At 42.4% G+C, this 23,641-nt stretch overlaps 1 protein-coding gene across 9 annotated transcripts in view; it reads right to left on the minus strand.

Moving 5' to 3' along the window:
• HECTD4 (HECT domain E3 ubiquitin protein ligase 4) overlaps positions 1 to 23,641 on the minus strand; it is a 231,704-nt gene that overhangs the window by 51,278 nt on the left and 156,785 nt on the right. For all 9 annotated transcript variants that reach the window (XM_032240131.1, XM_032240112.1, XM_032240155.1 and 6 more), the window contains exons 39-52: positions 23,234 to 23,436; positions 22,399 to 22,534; positions 21,411 to 21,593; positions 20,394 to 20,558; positions 19,834 to 20,003; positions 18,327 to 18,442; positions 11,289 to 11,392; positions 8,725 to 8,886; positions 8,459 to 8,607; positions 7,995 to 8,074; positions 5,841 to 6,004; positions 3,257 to 3,494; positions 1,944 to 2,080; positions 1,212 to 1,338 (exon numbers count right to left, since the gene is read on the minus strand). In XM_032240131.1, the coding sequence (XP_032096022.1) occupies positions 1,212 to 1,338; positions 1,944 to 2,080; positions 3,257 to 3,494; positions 5,841 to 6,004; positions 7,995 to 8,074; positions 8,459 to 8,607; positions 8,725 to 8,886; positions 11,289 to 11,392; positions 18,327 to 18,442; positions 19,834 to 20,003; positions 20,394 to 20,558; positions 21,411 to 21,593; positions 22,399 to 22,534; positions 23,234 to 23,436 (2,134 nt within the window). The remainder of the gene's footprint in view (positions 1 to 1,211; positions 1,339 to 1,943; positions 2,081 to 3,256; positions 3,495 to 5,840; positions 6,005 to 7,994; positions 8,075 to 8,458; positions 8,608 to 8,724; positions 8,887 to 11,288; positions 11,393 to 18,326; positions 18,443 to 19,833; positions 20,004 to 20,393; positions 20,559 to 21,410; positions 21,594 to 22,398; positions 22,535 to 23,233; positions 23,437 to 23,641) is intronic.

Below are 23,641 nucleotides of genomic sequence, written 5' to 3' on the forward strand. Positions count from 1 at the left end.
TGAGGCAGAGTCTCATTCTGTTATCCAGGCTGAGTGCAGTGGTGAGATCTGGGCTCACTGCAACCTCCACCTCCCAGGTTCAAGCAATTCTCCTGCCTCAGCTTCCCGAGTAGCTGGGATTACAGGTGTGTGCCACCACATCTGGCTAATTTTTTGTATTTTTAGCACAGACAGGGTTTCACCGTGTTAGCCAGGATGGTCTCGATATCCTGACCTCGTGATCCACTCGCCTCGGCCTCCCAAAGTGCTAGGATTACAGGTGTGAGCCACCACACCCAGCCTCTACCATTCTTTTATTCACTAGTCTTGCTGCAAGGAAAAGGCATGGCAATTTTCTGAGCAGAGTTTAAATGGGGGCTGTGATTAGAGACAGATGCTTTTGGAAAAAAGTGTTAGAACAAACAAGAAATTGTGACCTAATATTAGAAGATTATGGAACAACAATCTTTGCAATGTTTTCAAAAGGAACAGTGGGTATGACAAAAAATTTTTGTCTGTTTATTAATTATTTTCTTGGAGACAGAGTGGCTGGAGTGCAGTGGTGTGATCTCGGCTCAGTGAAACCTCCACATCCTGGGTTCAAGTGATTCTCCTGTCTCAGCCTTGGGAGTAGCTTGGATTTCAGGCGTGTACCACCACACCCGGCTAATTTTGTAGTTTTAGTAGAGACAGGGTTTCACTATGTTGGCTGGGTTGGTCTCAAACTCCTAACCTCAGGTGATCCACCACCTCAGCCTCTGAAAGTGCTGGGATTAAAGGCGTGAGCCACAGCACGTGGCCAAAAATACTGTTTAATAAGCAGGAATCAGGGAACAGTGAGAGACTGCCAAGTCAACCTTGCAGAGCACAGATTCCATTTTAAAGATGCAGAAAGCCCACAGATGTTAAGTAATTTTCTCAAGTCCACACAGCTGGTAAATAGTGTGGCTTCAGATGTGACTGTTAACCACCAGACCACAGAGTTTCCCATTACAACCACTCCAGCTTCATTGCAGCAGTCCATCAACCCAAAATATTCAGCTAAATTGACAAGCAAATAAAAGTCCAGCAATGAAAACAAAAGATTAGAGTCCACTAAAGGTAAGGTTGAAGACACTGTTAAGTCTGGTATAACATTAGATGAGTCTCTCCTGATTTACGTTCTGATTTTCATCTAACTCCTCACTTCAAGTCATGAAGTAAGCTCCTTAGCAGAACAAAAAGTACCAGACCTAGTTGTAAGGCCCCCTTTATCTGATCCAGGCCTGATTTCCGCTCTGCTTCATTGCGGAAGCGTCTTCGGATAGTAGGAAAAACCTTGGTCTCCCAAGCTTTCACCAGCAGGGCGTAGTGGTCCTCCTGGAAGGAAAAGGAACCTCATGAATGGAGGAGAAGGAACATCTGGTGCAGGCATCACTGCTTCCCTAACTTTTAGCCCTCACCCTGAGGTCTTCAACCCACTTAAATGCCAGTAATAGAAAGATCAGGCATGGACCCCTGTACTAGATACAACTCCAGATGCCAGGGGAGGGAAGAGCTAGACTAGGGCAAGCTCTTCCTTTTCCTCTGAAGAAGCCATAGAAGAGATCAGCATTAACTTTGAGGCCCTGCCCTTCGCCATGGCATCTGACAGTGACAATGATGCTGGCACCAGTATTGCATCAGACCCAGACACTCATGGGCCACCATGCTAGATCCTTTCACAGGATTCTGAGCTATTGCAAAGCACTTCATTCTCTAGTATCTGGATCTTCACTGGGCAAAACGGCTCAGCGGATATCGCTACTGATAGGGGTTTGGAAAAATGAACACTCTAAGGTCACTGTTCAAGCACAATGATGTCACTGAAAGTAACAACACCAGCTTTGCACTCTTACATTAAAATCACTCCTCAAGGTTTGTCTTGGTTACCAGGAAGCTAAGCAAATACTGCCGAACCCTGAACTAGACCTTCAGTCTCTTACCTGCGGGATATCATCATCGTCATCATCATCGCTTTCATCATCTGCAATGGGAGGCGGGTGAGGGTCTGGGCCAGAGGTGATGAAATTCTCATAGCTTAGCTCAACTTTATAATGACAGGAGGTGTCACTATCGTATTCTGTAACAGAGCACAAGGACAGCAAATTATAAACAACAGCAGGCTGGAACAATCCTTAACTTCTCACCCTCAGACAAACTAGATTATCTTAATTTGCATGATAGGAAGACTCCTAGTACGCTGAGGAATTTTAAAATACAGACTCTAGGAATAACTAATTATTTATAATTACCCTGAATCCTAAAATAGTTTTTATGAGTATAATTCATTCAATTCAGAGAAGAATTTAGGAAGTCCTTCACTATGAGATAGAACCAAACAGACTCTTTTTTTTTTTTTTTTTTTTTTGAGACAGAGTCTCGGTCTGTCATCAGGCTGGAGTGTAGCGGCGTGATCCCAGCTCACTGCAACTTCTGTTTTCTCGTTTCAAGCAATTCTCCTGCCTCAGCCTCCAGAGTAGCTGGGACTACAGGCACACACCACCACACCCAGCTAATTTTTTTGTATTTTTAGTAGAGATGGGGTTTCACCATGTTGGTTAGGATGGTCTTGATCTCTTGACCTCGTGATCCGCCCACCTCAGCCTCCCAATATTTTTTAAATTTTCTGTAGAGACAGGGTCTCAGAAAATTTATGTTGCCCAGGTTGGTCTCAAATTCCTGGGCTAAGCAGTCTTCCTTCCTCGACCTCCCATTGTTGGGATTAAAGATGTAAGCCACTGTGCCTGGCCCTAAACATAATCTTAAAACAGTTTGCAAACCAGTATCCCACAGGCCAAATATGGCTTGCAGACATTCTAACTTTGGTGAGCTGTTTTATTTAATTTTATGAAAAAATTGTTCAAGTAATCATAAAAGTTTTCGGTGCCCACCTATATACCTACCACTTAGCATTTTATTGTTCTGTAATTACCTTGGTTTTAGGATAATTTTTGAAAATAAGTAACACTGTGACTCATGAGGAGACTTCATACAAAGTGCTGGGGCTCTAGCGGTTTTGCAGTGGCTGCCCTGGGGCACAGCAGGCTTCCTGGAAATGGGGATGCACTTTGGTCTGCTATGCTTCCTCCTGCTCCCCTCCTTCTTTCATCAGGCCTGTGACCCCATTACTAATGGGCACTTGGGTTTGCAACTGCTGATTGTAATGAGGATGACCCAGTGCAGTGGGTTTATGAAATTCATAGCATTCACGGTCCCAGGAAGACATGGAGGCAGTAAGTCCCAGGAGATGACTTACGTTGCTGAGCGGTGGCCACGGCAGCAATCCGGCATGGTGGCCCATGAGTGCCTGGGTCTGACGCAATACTGGTGCCAGCATCATTGTCACTGTCAGATGCCATGGCGAAAGGCAGGGCCTCAAAGTTAGCACTGATCTCTTCTGCTAGGTCGGTGCACAGGTCGGCAGCATTGCGGTGAGCCTGCCCTTCTGCGTAGGCAAATGGCCGGGAGCCAAAGTTAGCTCGGGTTTTGGTGTTCTGGAAAGGAGACCAAACGAAGGGTTTGGAAAGACTTAGATTTATTTTTATTTATGCAAGAGCCCAAGGTGCAGCTCACTAAACATCATATTGGAAGAACAGCCCGAGGTGTGTGCTGGCAAGAGAAACCAGGCAGGGGCTGGAGTAATTGAGCACACCTGTGCTCAGAGCCCTGTACAACCAGCCCTGCCTCCCTGCCCTCACTTCACACTTTCATGCTCTTTGCTGCTCAAACACATTGACCTCTCTTGTTTCCAACACTGCTCCTCTCTACCCAACACCAGTACCCATGCTGTTTCTTTCACCTGGAACATTCTTTTGTCCAACTCTGTCTAGTTAAGACCAGTTAATATTCCAGACCTGGCTCAAGCAGCACTTCTTCGGATTAAAGAGACACAAGATCAGATGTGCCTGCTATTTGCTTCTAGGAAGTCTATGATTCTCATTCATAGCATTTATTAGTCTGTGATTACATACATACACATGTATATTTATGTGATTATTTGACGACTGTCTGATTCCTCCAACTAATCATAACCTGATGAAGACAGACCATATCTGTTTCGCTCACTGCTAGGTACCCAGAGCTTAGCATAGTGCTTGACAGTTAATTGTTCAATAGATATTTGTTGAATGAATGAATGGAATAGGCTGAGAAATGCTGCTTTCAACTACTGGCATCATTAATTCATTCAACAAATACAGAGATAAAAGATGGTATCAGAGACATGGTACAGGGCCAGATCCTACAGGACCCTGTAGGTTATTTTTTTAAAAGACGGAGTCTCACTATGTTACCTAGGCTGGAGTGTAATGACTATTCATAGGGGTGCAATCATAAGGCACTGTGGCCTAGAACTCCTGGGCTCAAGTGATACTCCCACCTCAGCCTCCAGAGTAGCAGAGACTACCCTGGCACCACCACACCTGGCATCTTGTAAGTCATTATAAAGACTTGGGCTTTTAAAATGCATGACATGAGAAGCCATTGATTGGATAGTGACATTCTAACCAACATTTTAAAAAGATCACTGAGATTACTGGGTTGAAAAGACATGTATTGGTGGGGCGTGGTGGCTCACACCTGTAATCCCAGCACTTTGGGACACTGAGGCGGGTACAGATCACCTGAGGTCAGAAGTTTGAGACCAGCCTGGCCAACATGGAGAAACTCCATCTCTACTAAAAATACAAAAATATTAGCCAGGCATTGTGGCGGTCACCTATAATCCCAGCTACTCAGGAGGCTGAGGCAAGAGAATTGCTTAAACCTGGGAGTCGGAGGTTGCAATGAGCTGAGATTGCGCCATTGCACTCCAGACTGGGTGACAGAGCGGGACTCCACCTCAAAAAAAAAAAAAAAAAAAAAGATATGTATTACCTTAGAGATGTCCTGAAGAAAAAAAAAAAGACAATACGTGTGAACAGGCAAGAATAGGGGCTGGGAGAAGAGTTAGAACACTGTGATGAGCTACCCAAGGGAGGACGGTGGCAGAGCCCAGTTATTGAGGGAGGAATGGGAGAAGTGGTCAGATTCAAGATACATTTTGAAGGTTAGAACCAAGATATGCTGACAGGTTGAATGTGGAGCAGGAGAAAAAAGAGGAGTCAAGAATATCAAGGTTTTTGGCCTTAGCAACTGTGAGCATGTAGCTGCCATTTCCTGAGATGAAGAAGACTGGGGAAGTGGCAGCTTTGGGTTTGGGGCAGAGGTAGCCTCAGTCTTGGTCACGTTAACTTTGACATGCCAATAAGGCATCTCTTTAGAGATGCTGCCCAGGCTGCTGGGTATGTGAGCATAGTTTAGGGAAAGGTCTGGGAGAGACATAATGGATTTGGGAGCTAGCAGCAAGTAGTAAGTAACGTTCCAGAACATTGGATATTAATAGATGCTCCTTAAGAAACAAGAGTTCCATCATTAAATATGTGTGGGGATGCGGTGAACTAAGTTGAACTTACGAATCTTTACTGAAGGATCTCTCCAAATTTTTGATATACTGAGCAACCAAAGAGAATCACTTTCAAAATTTACTTGATCACAGAATCATTTTACTGACATTTGAAAGAACTCTAGCGTTCCTTGCATTGTTGTCCGGGAAAAGTTGCTAAAAGGATGCCAAAGCAATGAAACACTATGTTCCTGATACAGTATCGTTCAATCTAAAACTGCGGGGTCAACATAAAGGAAGGCACACACTGGCTCAGGCTGGCTCTGCCCTTTCTTTGTCTTTTGTGTATCAATATTATGTACGATGAGGACACGTTTGGTTCCTTTCATTTTTCCATTTCTAACAGGAACACATGATGAAGGAGAATTTGTTTTCCTTTCCCAACAAGGTAACCTGCCTTTTTCTGAATGTGAACCACTGGCCACATGCCACCAGAGACGTCTTCAAGATGAGGTGAGAGGCGCTGCCCACAGTACGTGAAGTACACCCGGCCCTTGGCTGGCTGTCCTGGAGGAGGTGGCGTCCCCTCGGTTCTCTCCCAGCCAATTCCTGCCACATCACCTACAGCAGAGAATGGGAAGGAAAACAAATTTACTCCCTTTTATTAAGTAAATTTTAAATTTGCAACCAGAGTGACACCCTACAAATCACTGTTTATGCCCTCATTTACTTCTGAAAAGGACACGAAGTTATTGTATTTATTTATTTATTTGGAGTGCAGTGGTGTGGTCTCAGCTCACTGCAAACTCCACTTCCCAGGTTCAAGCAATTCTCCTGCCTCAGCCTCCCAAGTAGCTGGGATTACAGGCACCCACCACCACGCCTGGTTAATTTTTGTATTTTTAGTATAGATGGGATTTTACCATGTTGGCCAGGCTGGTCTTGAACTCCTGGCCTCAGGCAATTTGCCCACCTCAGCCTCCCAAAGTGTTGGAATTATAGGCATGAGCCACCGCGAATGGCAGGTTATTGTATTTAGATATAAAGTAACATAACAGAAGCAAACAATTTTAAAAAGCTTTCAGAATTTTTTTTAGAAAATGCCTAGTGTCTGTGTTAAATTGGTTACCACAATTACATATTAAATATAGCCTTTATTTTCCTGGCAGGCAAGACAAAAAAAAAAAAAAAAAAAAGGGCATCATTTTTAAAACAGAAAAATGTAAGTTTTTCTCTTTTGACATGTGGAGGATTACTTATGACAAATAAGTAAAAAGATAATTGTAATTCCATCTCTGGTGGAATATTCAGAAATGGCCTCAAAATAGATAATTTAAGGCCAGATGTGATGGTTCACACCTGTAATCCAGCATTTTGGGAGACCAAGGTGGGAAGATCGCTTGAGCACAGGAGTTCAAGACCGGCCTAGGCAACATAGTGAGACCTCGTCTCTACAAAAAACATAAAAATTAGTCAGGCATGGTGGTGTGTGCCTGTAGTCCCAGTTACTCAGGAAGGCTGAGGTGGGAGGATCACTTGAGCCCAGCAGGTTGAGGCTGCAGTGAGCTGTGATTGCACCACTACACTCTAGCCTAGGAAACAGAGTGAGACCCAGACTCAAAAAAAAAAAAGAAAAATACATATATATTTTAAACTCCATCCACGATGTAAGCTAAAGATAGACCATTAAATTCCATTATGTTCCCTATTTGTAAGTATTTAAGGCATTTTGCAAAATGTTAAGGTAAATAACATAATCCAGGCTGCCATCTAATAAGATGACTGGACACCGGGTAGGCCTTACAGAACCAAGAGGAGCCTGTGTGTCGCATCAGCACCTAATATCGGCTGCCTCAGGCAAGCTGCTAGCACATGTGGCCTATACTTTATCTGTTGTAAACTCTCCAGTAAGTGCATGAAGTTCTAAGGGTCTGTTTTAATCACAGAGCTTCCTATCGCTTAGGTAGCACAGAAATGGGAGCTTCCCACTGGCTGGAGACTTATCATTGTTCACCACAGCATCCCCAGGGCCCAGGAGAGGGCCTAGCAGGTAGGAGATGCTCAGCAAGTATCTGTTGATGAATGTACCAATACCAGGTATTGGTACAGGGGTGAGATTCTGTTAGAAAGATTGGATTCTAATTCCTATTCCTTTGCAGATATATTTCTCTTGGAAGAAGGTAGTCTGTGTGCCCACAGTCTACTCCCAAAATGCTGGAATTATAGGGACGAGCCACCGCACCTAACCCAATAAGGCATTTTTCGAGTGACTCATGGCTAGTGGTGGAGTTCCATTTTTTTGAAGCTATTTATCTGCTCATTAATGAATAAGTGAAGACTAAACTTCAGAGAGAAGCAAAATCTCTGAATTATCTAATAATGAAAGAACAAAAGTACACATAACTCTGGCGTTACCAAATGGAGGCTCTAATGGTGAGGGCTCATAAAGCCAGGGATTTGGTGTAAACTAGGGGGCAGCAAGTTTGTTTTTCACTAAATGATGACAAATTGCCCATTTCCAGTTGCTAAATTTATTTAACTTTAACCTATTTAGACCCAAACCTGACGCCAGCAGAATCACACAGGGTGAAAAAACTCCCACTGCACTCACCAGGGGAGAGAGTCACGTCTAAGCGAACGCTCTTCCACTGTAACAAACTGGAGCCATTGTAGTGCACGGCTCGACCATTGCTATGAAAAATACAAAGAAGGGAGGTCAAAGACAGGAAAGAGAAGCCTCACTGGGCAACACACAAGCAGGGAAGTGGTGAAGTTGGGTGCGGTCAGCATTGTGAGATTATTATAATATCACTTCAGTATTAAAATACCTGTACCAGTATTTCCCAAGCTGTATTCCTAGAATTTGGGAAATAAACAAGTTTTTTTTTAAAAATTACAGGACAATGAGAAAGGAATCTTATTAATGTACACTGGAAATCCCCAGAAAGGAAAAATAATGCTCTCCTTTCCCCAAACTCATTGAAGACAGAGCTCTCTTTTGACTTCCTAAACACCTATACACACCTTGTAGGAAACTACTGTTCTCTGCCATACTGAGCTACTTCTTTTACTTACTTATGAAAAAGGCAAGTCCCCACTGGATTAGTCCAAGCCCCATCTCGCTTCTCCGCTTCTGTAGTGAAGCCAAAGGAAACTATGGGCCCGGTGTCATCATCAGTATCTCCATAGGAAACGATTTCAATTTCCCAGTAAAAAGACGGGGCCTGAGGAGACACCAGAAGACAGCAGCAATCAGAGGGCTAAGCCTGGGCCTGAAACCTGCTTTTTCTTTCAAATCTGAAGAAAAGACACAAAACACAGTATGTCATGTGATGTCTCACCTGAACTGGCAGTGGTGATGTGGCATAGATAAAAGTGCCCCGGGGCAGGCCTCCCCCAGCACTAGGGTCAGCCAGGAAGGTGACTGAGGTAAGGTGAGACGAGAACATGCAGGCTCGAACAGGCGGAAACACTCGAGAGGGGCTCCAAGTAATCTCTTTGGGCTACATCGGGGAGAAAAACCCATATTCAGTAGAACTGCAAACACCAATCCCTTTACTCTGTCAAAGAAGAAAAAGAAATTTTATCTGATGGTACTGAAATATAGGCAAATACATCGGGGAGAAAACCCCATATTCAGTAGAACTGCAAGCACCAATCCCTTTACTCTCTCAAAGAAAAAGAAATACATATGTATTTGCCTATATTTCAATACCATCAGATAAAATGTGTATGTATACACACACACACACACACACACACACACACACACACACTTCAATACCATCAGATAAAATATGTATGCATATATATATATATACACACATACATATTTATTAATTTAGAGACAGAGTCTCACTCCCATCGCCCAGGCTGGAGTGCAGTGGTACGATCACAGCTCACTGCAGTAACCAAACTCCTGGGCTCAAGTGATCCGCTTGCTTCAGCCTCCCAAGTAGCTGGCACTACAGGTACGCATTGCCACACCCAGGTCATTTTTGTATTTTTTTGTAGAGACGGGGTCTTGCTATGTTGCCCAGGCTGATCTCAAACTCCTGGGCTCAAACTGTCTGTCTGCTTCGGCCTTCCAAAGTGCTAGGATTATAGATGTGAGCCACTATGCCCAGCCAGGCACATGTATATTTTTTAAAAAGCATCTTTTTTCCAAACAAAACTTTTATCCTTACTATCTCTTTAAGATATTATTTATCTTCCATTATCATCAATTCCAAGGTCTAGTCCCTATCCTCTTATATTTCCCATGTAGTTAAAGGACAAATTTTAGTTCAATTTACATATGCATGACTTAATATTCAGCTCAAAGCTAAGGAGGGATACAATAGTATCCCTTTTTTTAAAGGTTTTTAAAAAAAAAAGTTTTCTTTTTTTAAAGGTTAGTTGTCTTGCTTTCTCACTTTTATTTTTAACCGTTCTAATCATAAAAATCTCAAGCTTCTCTATCAGATAAAATCACCCTTTTTTGTTTTTTTGAGACAGTCTCATTCTGTCGCCCAGGCTGCAGAATCCCAGCTACTTGGGAGGCTGAGGTAGGAGAACCACTTGAATCCAGGAGGTGGAGATTGCAGTGAGCCAAGATCATGCCACTGCACTCCAGAATGGGTGACAGAGTGAGGCTCCATCTCAGGATCTCAGGGAAAAAAAAAAAAAATTCATGTAACACACAATGCACCCATTTGAAGTGTATAAGTCAATTTTTAAAAATATATTTATGGGTACATGGTAGGTGTATATATTTATGGGTAAGTCAGTGGTTTTTAGTATATTCACAGAGTTGTGCAACCATTACTGTGATCTAATTTTAGAACATTTTTGTCCCTACTGAAAAAATTCCATACCCTTTAGTGGTCAATCCCCATCCCTCGCTTCCCTTAATTCTCCGCTGCCCCCAGCCCTTGGCAATCACTAAACTATTTTCTATATCTATGGCTTTACCTGTGCTAGACATTTCATATAAATGGCATTATGTAAGATGTGGTCTTTTGTGTCTGGCTGCTTTCACCTAGTGTAATTTCAAGTTCATTCATGTTGTAGCATATATCCATACCTCATTCCTTTTTACGAACAAATGATATTCCATTAATGTAATGCTACAGGATATTTTATTTATTTATTCATCAGTTGATAGATATTTGCAGTTTCTACTTTTTGGCTATTGTAAATAATGCTGCTAAGAACATTCATAGATGTATTCATATTTAACATTTTGCCTCCGCTTTTTTTTGGAAACAGAATCTCGCTCTGTCACCCAGGCTTGAGTGCAGTGGCACAATCTCAGCTCACTGCAACCTCTAACTCCTGGGTTCAAGCGATTCTCCTGCCTCAGCCTCCCAAGTAGTTGGGAGATGTGCACAACCATGCCCAGCTAATTTTTCTATTTTTAGTAGAGATGGGGTTTCAGCATGTTGGCCAGGCTGGTCTCAAACTTTGGCCTCATGTGATCTGCCCGCCTCAGCCTACCAAAATGTTGGGATTACAGGTTTGAGCCACCGAACCTGGCCCACTTTTGTTTTTTAATTACTTGCTCATGTTCTGTATTATGAAATGGACTGTATCTCTAAACTTTAAAAAAAAAAAAAAAGCTTTTTTTTGTTATTGATAACACAAAGAAACCATTTACAAATTACTAAGTTTTGCTTCCCTGCTATAATTTTCCAATATTTAGAATATCAGCTCTATTTGCTGACATTCAAAGATGAGAGCATGTCACCACAAAGGAGAGCATGTCGCTGCAAAAGAATGCACCTTCATACAGCTTTAAGGACATTCAGAGTGAGTCTAAATGTTAAGGACATTTAGACTCACTCTGAACGTCCACTTGCTGCTGGCCTTACTCAGTGATGTGAGTTGCGGCTGTAGGAGGCACGAACCTCCGCAGAGGGCTCACCTGTCTGCGGTCAGCCTGCAAAGGAGGTGGTGGGGGCCGAGCACAGTCCCGGTACAGCATCCTCAGCCGTTCACACTGTACCTCCACAACTGCAAGTCGCTCTCCTGTAGAGGGCACACGTTGAATCTGTAAAAACAACGCCTGCAACTCCCAAGAGGGTACTGACTCTTTTGGGGCAGCATCAAAACAATAAAATGCACTTACAGAGCTCATTTAAATTCTTTTTTTTTTTTTTTTTTTTTTTGAGATGGAGTGTCACTCTGTCACCCAGGCTGGAGTGCAGTGGCGGGATCTTGGCTCACTACAACCTCTGCCTCTCAGGTTCAAGCAATTCTCCTGGCTCAGCCTCCTGAGTAGCTGGGATTACAGAGGCCCGCCACCACGCCTGGCTAATTTTTGTATTTTTAGTAGAGATGGGGTTTCACCATTTCGGCCAGGATGGTCTTGAACTCCTGACCTCAGGTGATCCACCTGCCTCGGCCTCCCAAAGTGCTGGGATTACAGGTGTAAGCCACTGTGCCCAGCCTGAAATTCTTACAAAAGAACAAATACCCCAAGACATCTTTGTCTTCCATATGTAGCCCAGCAGTACAACAATAAGGGTAAGTGCTTGGTCTCTGGTGCAGTCCAACTCCTGGATTCAGAACCTGGCCCCAGTACTCAGTATTTACCATCTCACTTGCAATACTGGGTAACAGTACTGCAGTAGCACCTGTGTCTCACAGGGTTGTTGTGAAGATGTGATGAAATAACTTAAGCCCTTGGCTACGTCCCTGGCACAGGTCCTCAATAAATATGTTATTATTCTCATCATCTAATAATTGAAGACTATTCTTATCTAAATTGATTTTTAAAAATCTAATACCTATGGAGCACCTCCTATGAGCAAGGAACAGCGAGAGGTGTTGGAGAATACAAAAATATATGAGCCAAAGCCCCTATGGTGGGAAAATAAGGTGCGCGCACACGCGTGCACACACACACACACACACACACACACACACACAGAGTAAAGTACAAGGCTGCAGTATGTGATTACGTAATATAAGGCACAAGCACAGGCACAGGTGAATGAGCAGTGATTTCATTCAAGCATCCGAAAGGCTTAATGAAAACATTATTAAGTTAGCTGTCAGATGGCTGGGTGTGGTGGCTGACACCTGTAACCTCAATACTTTGGGAGGCCAAGGCAAGTGGATCACTTGAGGCCAGAAGTTCAAGACCATTCTGGCAGGCCAGGGGCAGTGGCTCAAGCCTGTAATCTCAGCACTTTAGGAGGCCAAGGTGGGTGGATTGCCTGAGCTCAGGAGTTTAAGACCAGCCTGGGCAACACAGTGAAACCCTGTCTCTACTAAAATACAAAAAATTAGCACAGAGTGGCAGCGACCACCTGTAGTCCCAGCTACTTGGGAGGCTAAGGCAGGAGAATTGCATAAACCCAGGAGGCAGAGGTTGCAGTGAACCAAGATTGCACTAATGCACTCCAGCCTGGGCTACAGAGTGAGACTCTCTCTCCAAAAAAAATAAAAGACTAGCCTGGCCCACATAGCAAAACACCATCTCTATAAGAAATACAAAAATTAGCCAGGCATGGTGGCACATGCTTGTAATCCCAGCTGCTCAGGAGGGTGAGGCATGAGAATAACTTGAACCCAGGAGGCAGAGGTTGCAGTGAGATGAGATCATGCCACTGCATGGGTGACAGAGTGAGACTGTCTCTAAATAAATAAATTAATAAATAAATAAGAGATAAGAAGCACCTGCCTTGGCCCTGCATGGTGGTGCATGTCTATAATCCCAGCCTCCTTTGGGAGGCTGAGGCAGGAAGACTGCTTGAGCCTAGGAGTTTAAGACCAGCCTGGGGGACATAGTGAGACCCTGTCTCTACAATCTGTTTTTTTTTTTTTTTTTTTTTTTTGAGACAAGGTCTCTCACTCTGTTGCCTAGGCTGGAGTGCAGTGGTGCAATCTCAGCTCATTGCAACCTCTGCTTCCCAGGCTCAAATGATCCACCCACCTCAGCCTTCCAAGTAGGTGGGACCACAGTTGTGAGCCACCACACCTAGCTAATTGTTTAAATTTTTTTGTAGAGACAAGGTCTTGCTATGTTGTCCAGGCTACAAAGCTTATAATTTAAAAAAAAAAAAAAAAAAAAAAAGCACCAGTTTTTAGAGTTGGTAGAGAAAATGGACAGGTCACATGCCAGACCGTAGGGTTAAAAAACCAAAAAAAAAAAAAAAAAAATTTAAAAAAAGAGAAAACGGGCAGGAAAGGGATAAATTTCAGGAGCATTTTATTTTATTTTATTGAGACAGGGTCTCACTCTGTCTCTCCGGCTGGAGGGGAGTAGTGCAATCACAGCTCTCTGCAACCTTGACTTCCTGGACTCAGGTGATCCTCCCACCTCAGCTTCCAGAGTAGCTAGGACTACAGGTAACCATCACCATGCCTGGCTTTTTTGTAGATGCTGAGTTTCTCCCATTTAGCTCAGACTGGACAAATTTCTGGGCTCAAGCATTCATCCCATCTCAGCCTCCCAAAGTGCTGAGATTACAGGTGTGAGCCACTGTGCCCAGCCTCAGGAGCATTTTCAAGGAAGAACTGGATATGGCAAGTGATTGGATATGAAGGGACAAGGAAGAGACATTATATTTGACTAAGTATCTGGGCATCAAAACTAACCTGGCACGGTGTCTCATGCCTGTAATCCTAGAAATCTGGGAGGCTAAGGAGGGAAAAATCACTTGAGCCCAGGAGTTTGAGACCAGCCTGAGCAACATAGTGAGACCCTGTGTCTCATTTCTCTTTTTCCTTCTTTTTTTTGAGATGGAATATCACTCTGTTGCCCAGGCTGGAGTGCAATGGTGTAATCTTGGCTCACTGCAACCTTCGCCTCCTGGGTTCAAGTGATTCTCCCGCCTCAGCCTCCTGAGTAGCTGGGACTATAGGCGCTTACTACCATATCCAGCTAATTTTTGTATTTTTAGTAGAGATGGGGTTTCGCCATGTTGATCAGGCTGGTCTCAAACTCCTGACCCCAGGTGATCCACCCGTCTTGGCCTCCCAAAATGCTGGGATTACAGGCGTGAGCCACTGCACCCGGCCCTCATTTTTCTAACAATTAAAAAAATTAGGCTGGGCGTAGTGGCTCACGCCTGTAATCCCACCACTTTGGGAGACTGAGGTGGGCAGATCACTTGAGGTCAGGAGTTTGAGATCAGCTTGACCAACATAGTAAAACCCCATCTCTATTAAAAATACAAAATTAGCCAGGCATGGTGGTGGGTATTTATAATCCAAGCTACTCAGGAAACTGAGCCAGAAGAATCACCTGAACCCGGGAAGCAGAGGTTGTAGCAAGCTAAGATTGTGCCATTGTAGCAAGCTAAGATTGTGCCACCGTACTCCAGCCTGGGCGAAAGAGCGAGACTGTCTAAAAAAAAAAAAAAAAAATTAGCTGGGCATGGTAGTGTGCACCCATGGTCCCAGCTACTCAGGAGGCTGAAGCAACAGGATTGCCTGAGCACAGGTGGTTGTGGCTGCAGTGAGCCTTGATGGCAACACTGCACTCCACCCTGGGTAACAAAGTGAAACCCTGTCTCAAAAAAGAAAAACAAACAAACAAACAAAAACTAGTCTGAATATTAACTAAAGCAGGGAATCGGGAAGGAGAGCTGATTCCAGAGTAAGGAATGACTTTGGTTATCAATTTGGTGCATTCATGAGGCAGGGTAGGGGGATATTTTTAGAGAAGTAGCTGCTAGGCCTGGATCTCAGCAGAGGGATTGCTCAGTGTAGAAGGCAGGCAAGCTCAGGAAGGAGGGTCAGGGTGAAACCTGGAGCCCTGTTTCTTCTAGTGAGGTCTGATGGTCCCTTTAGCCTGCTATCTGGGATCACCCTCTATTTACAATTCTGACTTTGTAATCATGCTTCCTGGGGGTTCTGAGGAACTTTCAAAATTGGAGAACATCTGGCTCAGGGAATAAGTGTATTAGGAAGCTGGGAGAAGAGGAAATAGCCGAAACTGGGAGATTCTAGCTTCTGCAAGGGGGTAAAATAATGTTGAGAACTTTTTTGGTTTCTATGTGCCTTTTCTTCAGGTTCAAAAATTTGCTTCCTCTGCTATTTCAACCAAGGGATTGCCTAACATCTCCAGAATATTTCTTTTATTTTTATTTTTTAGAAGGAGTCTTGCTCTGTCTCCCAGGCTGGAGTACAATGGCATGATCTCAGCTCACTGCAACCTCCACCTCCCGGATTCAAGTGATTCTTATGACTCCTGAGTAGCTGGGATTATAGGCACACCCCACCACGCCTGGCTAGTTTTTGTATTTTTAGTAGAGACAAGGCTTCACCATGTTGGCCAGGCTATTCTTGAACTGCTGACCTCAAGTGATCTACCCATCTTGGCCTCCCAAAGTGCTGGTATTACAGGCGTGAGTCACCACGCCCAGCCTTCAGGAAAGGAAAAAAGTTCTGTAGTGCTATCTCCTTAGACCAAATGGAATCTGGTAATGTCTTCTTTAAATAGAGAAGCTATGAAATTTAGCTCTTAGTGAGTAAATATTAGAATGGCCAAGTCTGCTACTTTATTCGTCCCAGGATTGATGAAAATATTTTTAAAAATTTGAGTATCGATAAATTATTGCTTATAAATTTCACATTTTCATATATAAAAAATTTTAATATCTTAAAAAAATGAATATCAAGTAACTCTCTCTCCCCTACCTACTCCTCACCTTGAATCCTGTTTATTAAACAGCTTTCCTCCTGAGCACAGTCTATGGCTCCCTTGTAGACCTAAGAATCTACCACTGCTCTGCAAAGTAACCTGAAACACAGGTTGTTTGCTTTGGTTTTCATCACTAACTGACACTGGAGTCAGTAAACTTTGCTATTTGCTTTAAATGTCAGAACCATTTCTGGTAACCTAATAACTGAGTTATTAAGGATTCTTTACATAGGATACCATTTAGAATATAAACCAACGTGCATAAGCTCACAATCTTCTCTTTTGTAGTAATTTACAAGCACTTCCCATACATTTCAATCATTTGGTACCACAAAGTGCTCCTTCACTAGGAAAAACAGGCTAGGTGTACTATGATCAAAACTATGTGAGATCACTGCTCGAAATTATTATAAACCCTAGCTTGTGCATTAAGTATTAATGTAAACTTCACAACTTAAGACCTCTTTATTCTATAAAATATATAAAAAAGGATACCCAGAAACAGTCCAGTAGAAAAGCAGGTGATTAATTCAGCATGCTATATGCTGCTATAATCAGTCAAAACATATCTTCGAACGCAATCTAAGCCAACAATATAAAAAAGTCAGAGGCAGTGAACTAAGGACCTACTAAGAATACAAAACGAAGTCACAAGTAATTTCACCCTCGAAGCCTAGCACACCCTTTGCTTCTGTTCTTGTTTTCTATTCTTAGGATCTCTCTGAGGTTTATTAATGGTTCCTGGATCTCCCAGCTGGAGCTTCTGCTGAATCCAAGGCACTACCCTTATCAAAAGAAAGAGATGTGAGAAGTAAAACAGATATAGACAAATTTAAAAGTAAAAAGAAAACAACAGAAATGACCACAATGTGAAAGAGTAACAAAAAATTCAAACGGAAAAAATATGAGAGTTACTGACAAAGTAAATGGCATAAGAAAAAGTAATACAGATTTTTTAAATGACAAAAAAAAAAAAAGAGGATGAACCTACAAGCACTAAGGGAGTTAAAGCTGTTCACTTCTAACACATAGTTTGTGAAAATGTTAGCAGTAGAATGTTGGAGGAATGCTAATTGAATTGTGAACAACTTCACTTAGGGTGGTCCAGTTACATCCTTGGAGACAAAGGATAAATTTTCAATTAAAAACACTAAGGCCAACTACCAGCTTACAGGAAACAGAAGGGCAAATGAACATGGTAAATGATGCCACAGGAATACAGTCATCAAAATCCAGACTGGAAAAACCTTCCACAAACAAATTATAAGGAAAAAAAAAAAAAAAAAAAAAAAAAGGACTAACAGGAGTTTATATTTTAAAATAGATTTAAAAAACAGCAACAAAGCAACAATTTGTAAACTTTATTTGGATCCCCATTCAAATAAATAAATGTAAAAACAAGAATGATCATTATGAGAAAATTAGGAAGTTGAACACTAACTAGATACATATACACATATTTTTAGAGATGGGGTCTCACTATGTTGCCCAGGCTGCACTCAAATTCCTGGGCTCAAGCGATCCTCCTGCCTCAGCTTCCCAAGTAGCTGGGATTACAGGCATGTGCTGCCATGCCTGTCTTAGATAATAATATTTTAAAATTACTGTTAATAATTTAGATATGTGATAATGGTGTTGTAGTTATTTAAGAGTTTTTATCTTTCAGAGACATATACTAACACACTTATGAATAAAATAATATCTAGGATTAAAAGTAATTCCCGGGGTTACAGCACAGATAAAACAGGATCAGTTATGAGCTGACAACTGTTGAAACTGATAATGGAATCCTGAAGCTTCATTATACTAGTCTCCCAATTTTGGTATTTGTTTGGACTTTTCTATATATACACACACACACACACACACACACACACACACACACACACAGAGAGAGAGAGAGAGAGAGAGAGAGAGAGAGAGGCAAGGATGGATGTTAGTGCAAACTCCTGACTGGGAGTTCAAATGTTGCCAATGACAACAGTCAAAATGTACACGCCATCCCTAAGGACTGCTCCTAAATATCATAGTTCTAATAGGCAAATAAAGGCAACAAATCAATAGGAATGAAAAAAGAAAACACTCTGACATAGTCCTAAAGCTACAATAAAAAATGCTGATTTCCCAGCTGGTATAGACTGAAAGCTTTTTATTTACATTTCTAGGTCTGTGACACACGAGTTGTGACAGGTGTTGTCCTTACAACTCAGCTGTTTGACATGTGTGTATGAAAGCACTTAACATGCCATTATCAAATTGCAAATGTGCTGAGAAAACTCAATGAAACAGGGTGGTAAGGGTACTCACCAGCACTGCACTCCTGGGCTACTAGGTTAAGAACTTCAACAGCTGCTGGACATTGTTGTATGAATTCTTCACAAAATAAGCTGTCTTCTAAAAGCTGGGCCATGACCAGGCATGCTCTTAATGTTAAAAGATTTACAATATTTCAAAGTCATCAGTGTTCATTGTCTAAAAAAGTCAACTGTGAAAAACATTTCAATCAATTTTGTCCCCCAATTTAAAATAAGGTTCAAACTCCCCACTCCTCTTGCTTTTTCTGAGCTGGACTGTCTTGGAAATATATAAGTAACTTCTCTTTTGCCATACAGTAACTGCTGACACTGCATGAAGAATTGGAAAAGGGAAAAAAGGCTGCCATAACCACTAAATGATGACACAAAGTGCCAGGTGAGGAATTAGTCCTGTCTCTTAAAAAGCTTTTCCTACACTGTGCCCTAGGGGCATTAGAGCTCTGGAAGCAAGAGGGATTCAAAAACTGGGAAAATCTGTATGGCGACGGATCTCACCTGATTGAAAATACATACTGGAAGTTTCTAAGAAGTTCCATTGTTGGCTGGGCATGGTGGCTCACACCTATAATGCCAGCATTTTGGGAGGTTGAGACAGGTGGATCACCAGAAGTCAGGAGTTTGAGACCTGCCTGGCCAACATGGCGAAACCCTGTCTCTACTAAAAACATAAAAATTAGTCAGCCAAGATGGCATGTGCCTGTAATCCAAGCTACTCAGGAGGCTGAGGTAGGAGAATCACTTGAACTAGGGATGTGGAGGTTGCAGTGAGCCGAGATCAAACCACCGCACTCCAGACTCCAGCCTGGCCGACAGAGTGAGGCTCTGTCTCAAAAAAAAAAAAGAATAGATAAAAAATAAGTTCCATTGTCAAAAAGATACTTCTTAGTGTTGTTTAATGGTAAATAAAATGTATTTGCAAGAAAACACCAACATCAACCCTCTGTGCATGCCCTAGTTTTCCCATCATAAGTTTGTAAAGTGATAGACCAGATATGTATCAATGTAGCCTGAACCATTTTGTTTATTTATTTATTTAATTATTTGAGACAAAGTTTCGCTCTTGTTGCCCAGGCTGGAGTGCAGTGGTCCGATGTCAGCTCACTGCAATCTCCGCCTCCTTGGGTTCAAGCAATTTTCCTGCCTCAAGGTGGCAGAGTTATTCCTGTGATGGAACAAAGTTCTTTTAACAAAGCAAATCAGTGTGGCCTTACGTATGTATTTCATACATCACAATTCATTTGTTTTTTTTTTTCTTAGGTGAACAGCTAATCTTTATTTTGAAGTGTAGACACTGGGGAACGCAACAAAAAATGCAGAAATAAAGCAATGCAAGGAACTGTGGTAAACACAGTGTAAAAGAATGGTTACTGTTGCTCAGCTTAGCATGGGCTTCAAGCTGTGGACTCACTAAGTTGGGAGTGGAGGGGCCCACCAAGGTTTCCTTCTTCTGTCAGCTTGCACCACCTCAGCACATCAGGCAATGTGGGGAGGGTACTCACCTTGTCCTTATTTCAGCAAGGAGCCGAACGACTGCCATCACAGGAGCTGACCCATCTCCTGTTGCAGGAAGTGAGGTGTGAATAGAGAGACTTCCCTCCTGAGGAAGCAACATGGACTGGACTGCCTGTACTACCTTCTCAGTAATGGACAGTTTATGAAGAGGCAATGCCTGATGGCGGTGGGGGGGCATGGCAAAAAGTTAAATTCAAGTAGTTAGTTTATAAGAAATGAGGGTGTTATTATTACCTGGAGTTAATTCTTAAATTTTCAGTTAAGAAAATAAAATCCCCATATAGAAAATTGCAAACCACATCAAAACAATTAAAAATACACTGTAGAACAGCCCTACACAACAAAGAAATGAATTTGGTCATCTAGATGAAAATTTTCACACAACCATTACTATTGAATAATTATAACTGATATATAAACATACATCACAAATACAATTTAAGATAACCCAGCATCTGTGTTTCTGCACTGAGCATGCGCACAGACTCATTACAGTACAATTACCATTGGCAGTGACATTTTACGAAGCATTTAAAAATCACCTTACCTCTGATCTTGGAACACAAAGTCTAGACAATGGAATAGTCAATGTGTCTGATGCTTGCGAAGTCTTTCTACAGTCTATGGGTGGGAATCTGACTGTAGCTATACCTTCCTGTTCATTGATAGAAGCCACCACTCCAATGCTTCCTGAGATTCCTCTACCTAAAACCTGGAGACAGAGATAGATTAGCCCTACCGACCAGCTCTGATGTGTGGGCAGCTGTCTCATGAGACAAGAGGAAAGAGTACATTTAAAGCTGCCACTGGCATTACAGTAGTTTATACTATTAAGATGGCAGATACCAAGCCCTAGACATGAATTCTAATAGGCCCTAAAACGTAACTGCAAGGTGATCACAACAAGCTATCAACTCAAACAGAAATTTGTTACTGCTAGGCTGGGTGCAGTGGCTCACGCCTGTAATCCCAGCACTTTGGGAGGCTGAGGCAGGTGGATCACTTGAGGTCAGGAGTTTTGGACCAGCCTGGCCAGCATAGTGAAACCCCATCTCTGTTAAAATTACAGAAACTAGCTGGGCGAGGAGGTGGGCACCTGTAATCCCAGCTACTCAGGAGGCCGAGGCAGGAGAACTGTTTGAACCTGGGAGGCAGAGGTTGCAGTGAGCCGACATCGCATCATTGCACTCCAGTGTGGGCGACAGAGCAAGACTCTAAGAAAAAAAAATTGTTACTGCTGTTTAATGGCAAATAAGGATTTGCAGGAAAAGACTGTTTTCCTTCCATGCTAATTCCACCTTCAATTCTAAGACTGATATTGATCACACTACAGGAAACAAGTATTGCAGTTAACTTGAAACAGTATTGCATTAATATGTGAATAATGTATGGCACAGTATGGATTTGAATTCAAGAGTTTCTCAGATTCCTTATTTAGCTTGAAGATACAAGTTTTTTTTTGTCTAAGTAGTTGGATGATACTTGTCTTACAGATGATCGATTAATCAATGGATGCTTACATATATAGGAGAACCAATTATTTGGGGAAAATGGTGGTTGGTACCTGAACCTCAGATCCTATCTTGATTGTCTCTTTGAAGCCTCCAAGTGCACACAGAGCGGCAACAGCCTGGCGGGCAATTCTCTGAAGTTTGGCAAGTTTCCTCCCACTGCTGCTGCCATTTTCCAGAATGCTTTCTGCATATTTCCCCAATTGTGGAATGTACATCAGTGCCCGAGACAGAACCTAAATATAAGAAGGAGCCATGCACTAGGAGTTAAAGCTTTGGTTGTTTTGATATCAAGGGTGATAAAGTGTCTACAACAGTGCCTGGGTCCTATGTATTGAAGGAACTCTGGACATGTGAGGCACCAAAAAACTATCAGGTATGGCCAGTGACATTTGCCCATATTTGTCTATGTAACTGGACATAACTGGAAATATACAACTGGGAGAATCAAACATCATGTTACTAAAACCTCTAAAATAAAACAATCACTTATCTGAAGGAAAACCATCCCAGCATACTGTCCACTGATCAACACTCAATTACCTTCAGGACACGTCATAAGGGGTTCTCTTGAAGAGTGGCTGTGGAAAGGGGGAATTGATCTCTAGTTTCAGGCAGCTGGGCTACTGTTTATAATGATGAATCACTTACTGACAGGGCACTCAGGCAGTATAAATCATGCAGAGGCCTCCTTGGACTTAGTGAGTATACTTAAACAAATCCAATAAATCAAGGCTGCATGATCTCCTAATGTCAGTACCAATCTAACATAAGCAAGAAGAAGAGAAACAAATCCTGCCATTCTTTCCCTGAGAATGCTGTCCTAAATTCTGCAAAATGAGAACCAGCAGTGACAGGAGACGTAGTTTAACAGAGATGAAACTACTGTAGCAAAGCAAATTCCAGGGGAAAGTTGGTTAACAGGTATATCTGGCAAATTTGGAAAATTTCTCTTTACTAAAATGCCCCTTGCTGGGTATGATTCTAATTCTAATTAACTTACTTCTTACTTTCTCAGTTAAGTAGCAACACGGCACTAACCTTCTCTGCTGTTGTGGTCCATATTTGAGCAGCATTTGATTCGGGTGCCATGAGCAAGCTATGCAACAAGGCGATCACTTCTGCAGCCATGCTGTTTGCCACGTGCCCACTGATGAAGGGACGCACGGGATCAGTCCTGCAAATGTCAACAGGGAAAAGTGTCAGTGCCCAGTGATGAGTAAGACTGCAAGGAAGTAGCTTTCTGGGTTAACATCAGAGGGAAACCATTTTTATTTATACAAGAAAAAGTGGATTCTGTTGACTGAGAAAACAAGAAACTACATTATCTTTAGGAAGAAATCACTGTGCCACATTGTTTGTGGTATCTGAATAACCGTCTCCAACAATGGACCCCAAACTTTATTTATAAGCCATAAGGATCAAGGAAAAATACTGCATTGCAACTATTCCTGGCTTTCAAGCACAAAACACCTCGAATGAACTTCACAGAGGCAACACTTAACTGTTGCTTCTGCTCCTAGAAAGAAGTTTGTGTTCAGTTGGGTCAGTGGGAATGTACCATTTGTGAGAAATAAAGGTAGCAATAACAGAGTTTACTAATACTACTCAAAAGAATCCTCTGGCTATAAATGCGGAGGATTTATAGCCTGGTGGGAGCATCCCTCTATTCTTTCATGACAACCTCAGACCTACTTGGATGGTCATTATTCTCCAAGGTACTCCCAGGCTGCACCTTGAGTACAACTACTACAGCAGATGGGGCCTCATTACCAAGAGGTCAAGGGGATGGTAGAAAATTTAAAAGCCAAAAACAAACCCATTATAAAGTAAACCTGAGATGAGTGTGGACAGCTTCTACTTGTGAAAGGTTTACCTCGCAAGTTCGGAGTTCCTCTCTCGGCAAATTGAAGTTTGGGCGGTTTTCTTTTTGTCGCCTGTGGATAGTCCACTCACAGTCTCTGGGTTGATGGACTCTACCGGTGGCCCAATGCTGACGATGAGGCCTGACTGTGCCCACTTGGTGGCTTTCCTCAGGGCAGCTGCAGCCTCTTCTGTAATCACTTCACAACAGCCACCCTGGGGGTAAGGTTGAAGACACTGAGAATATTTATTTCACTCTTCCCAGCACTGTATTTTTCAAGTCTCTTCCCCCTCAATTACCAAAGCAATCCAGGCTGTTTTTAAAAATTCAAACATAAAATATTATACATAGACAGTAAAATTTCCATAGACATCCCAGGCTTCATCCAGGCTGAGATAATGGTTAGTCATCTAGATTACT

The sequence above is a fragment of the Sapajus apella genome, unplaced genomic scaffold (assembly GCF_009761245.1).
Source record: "Sapajus apella isolate SASKATOON/1434 unplaced genomic scaffold, GSC_monkey_1.0 scaffold2, whole genome shotgun sequence".
NCBI classification, from domain to species: Eukaryota; Metazoa; Chordata; class Mammalia; order Primates; family Cebidae; genus Sapajus; species Sapajus apella.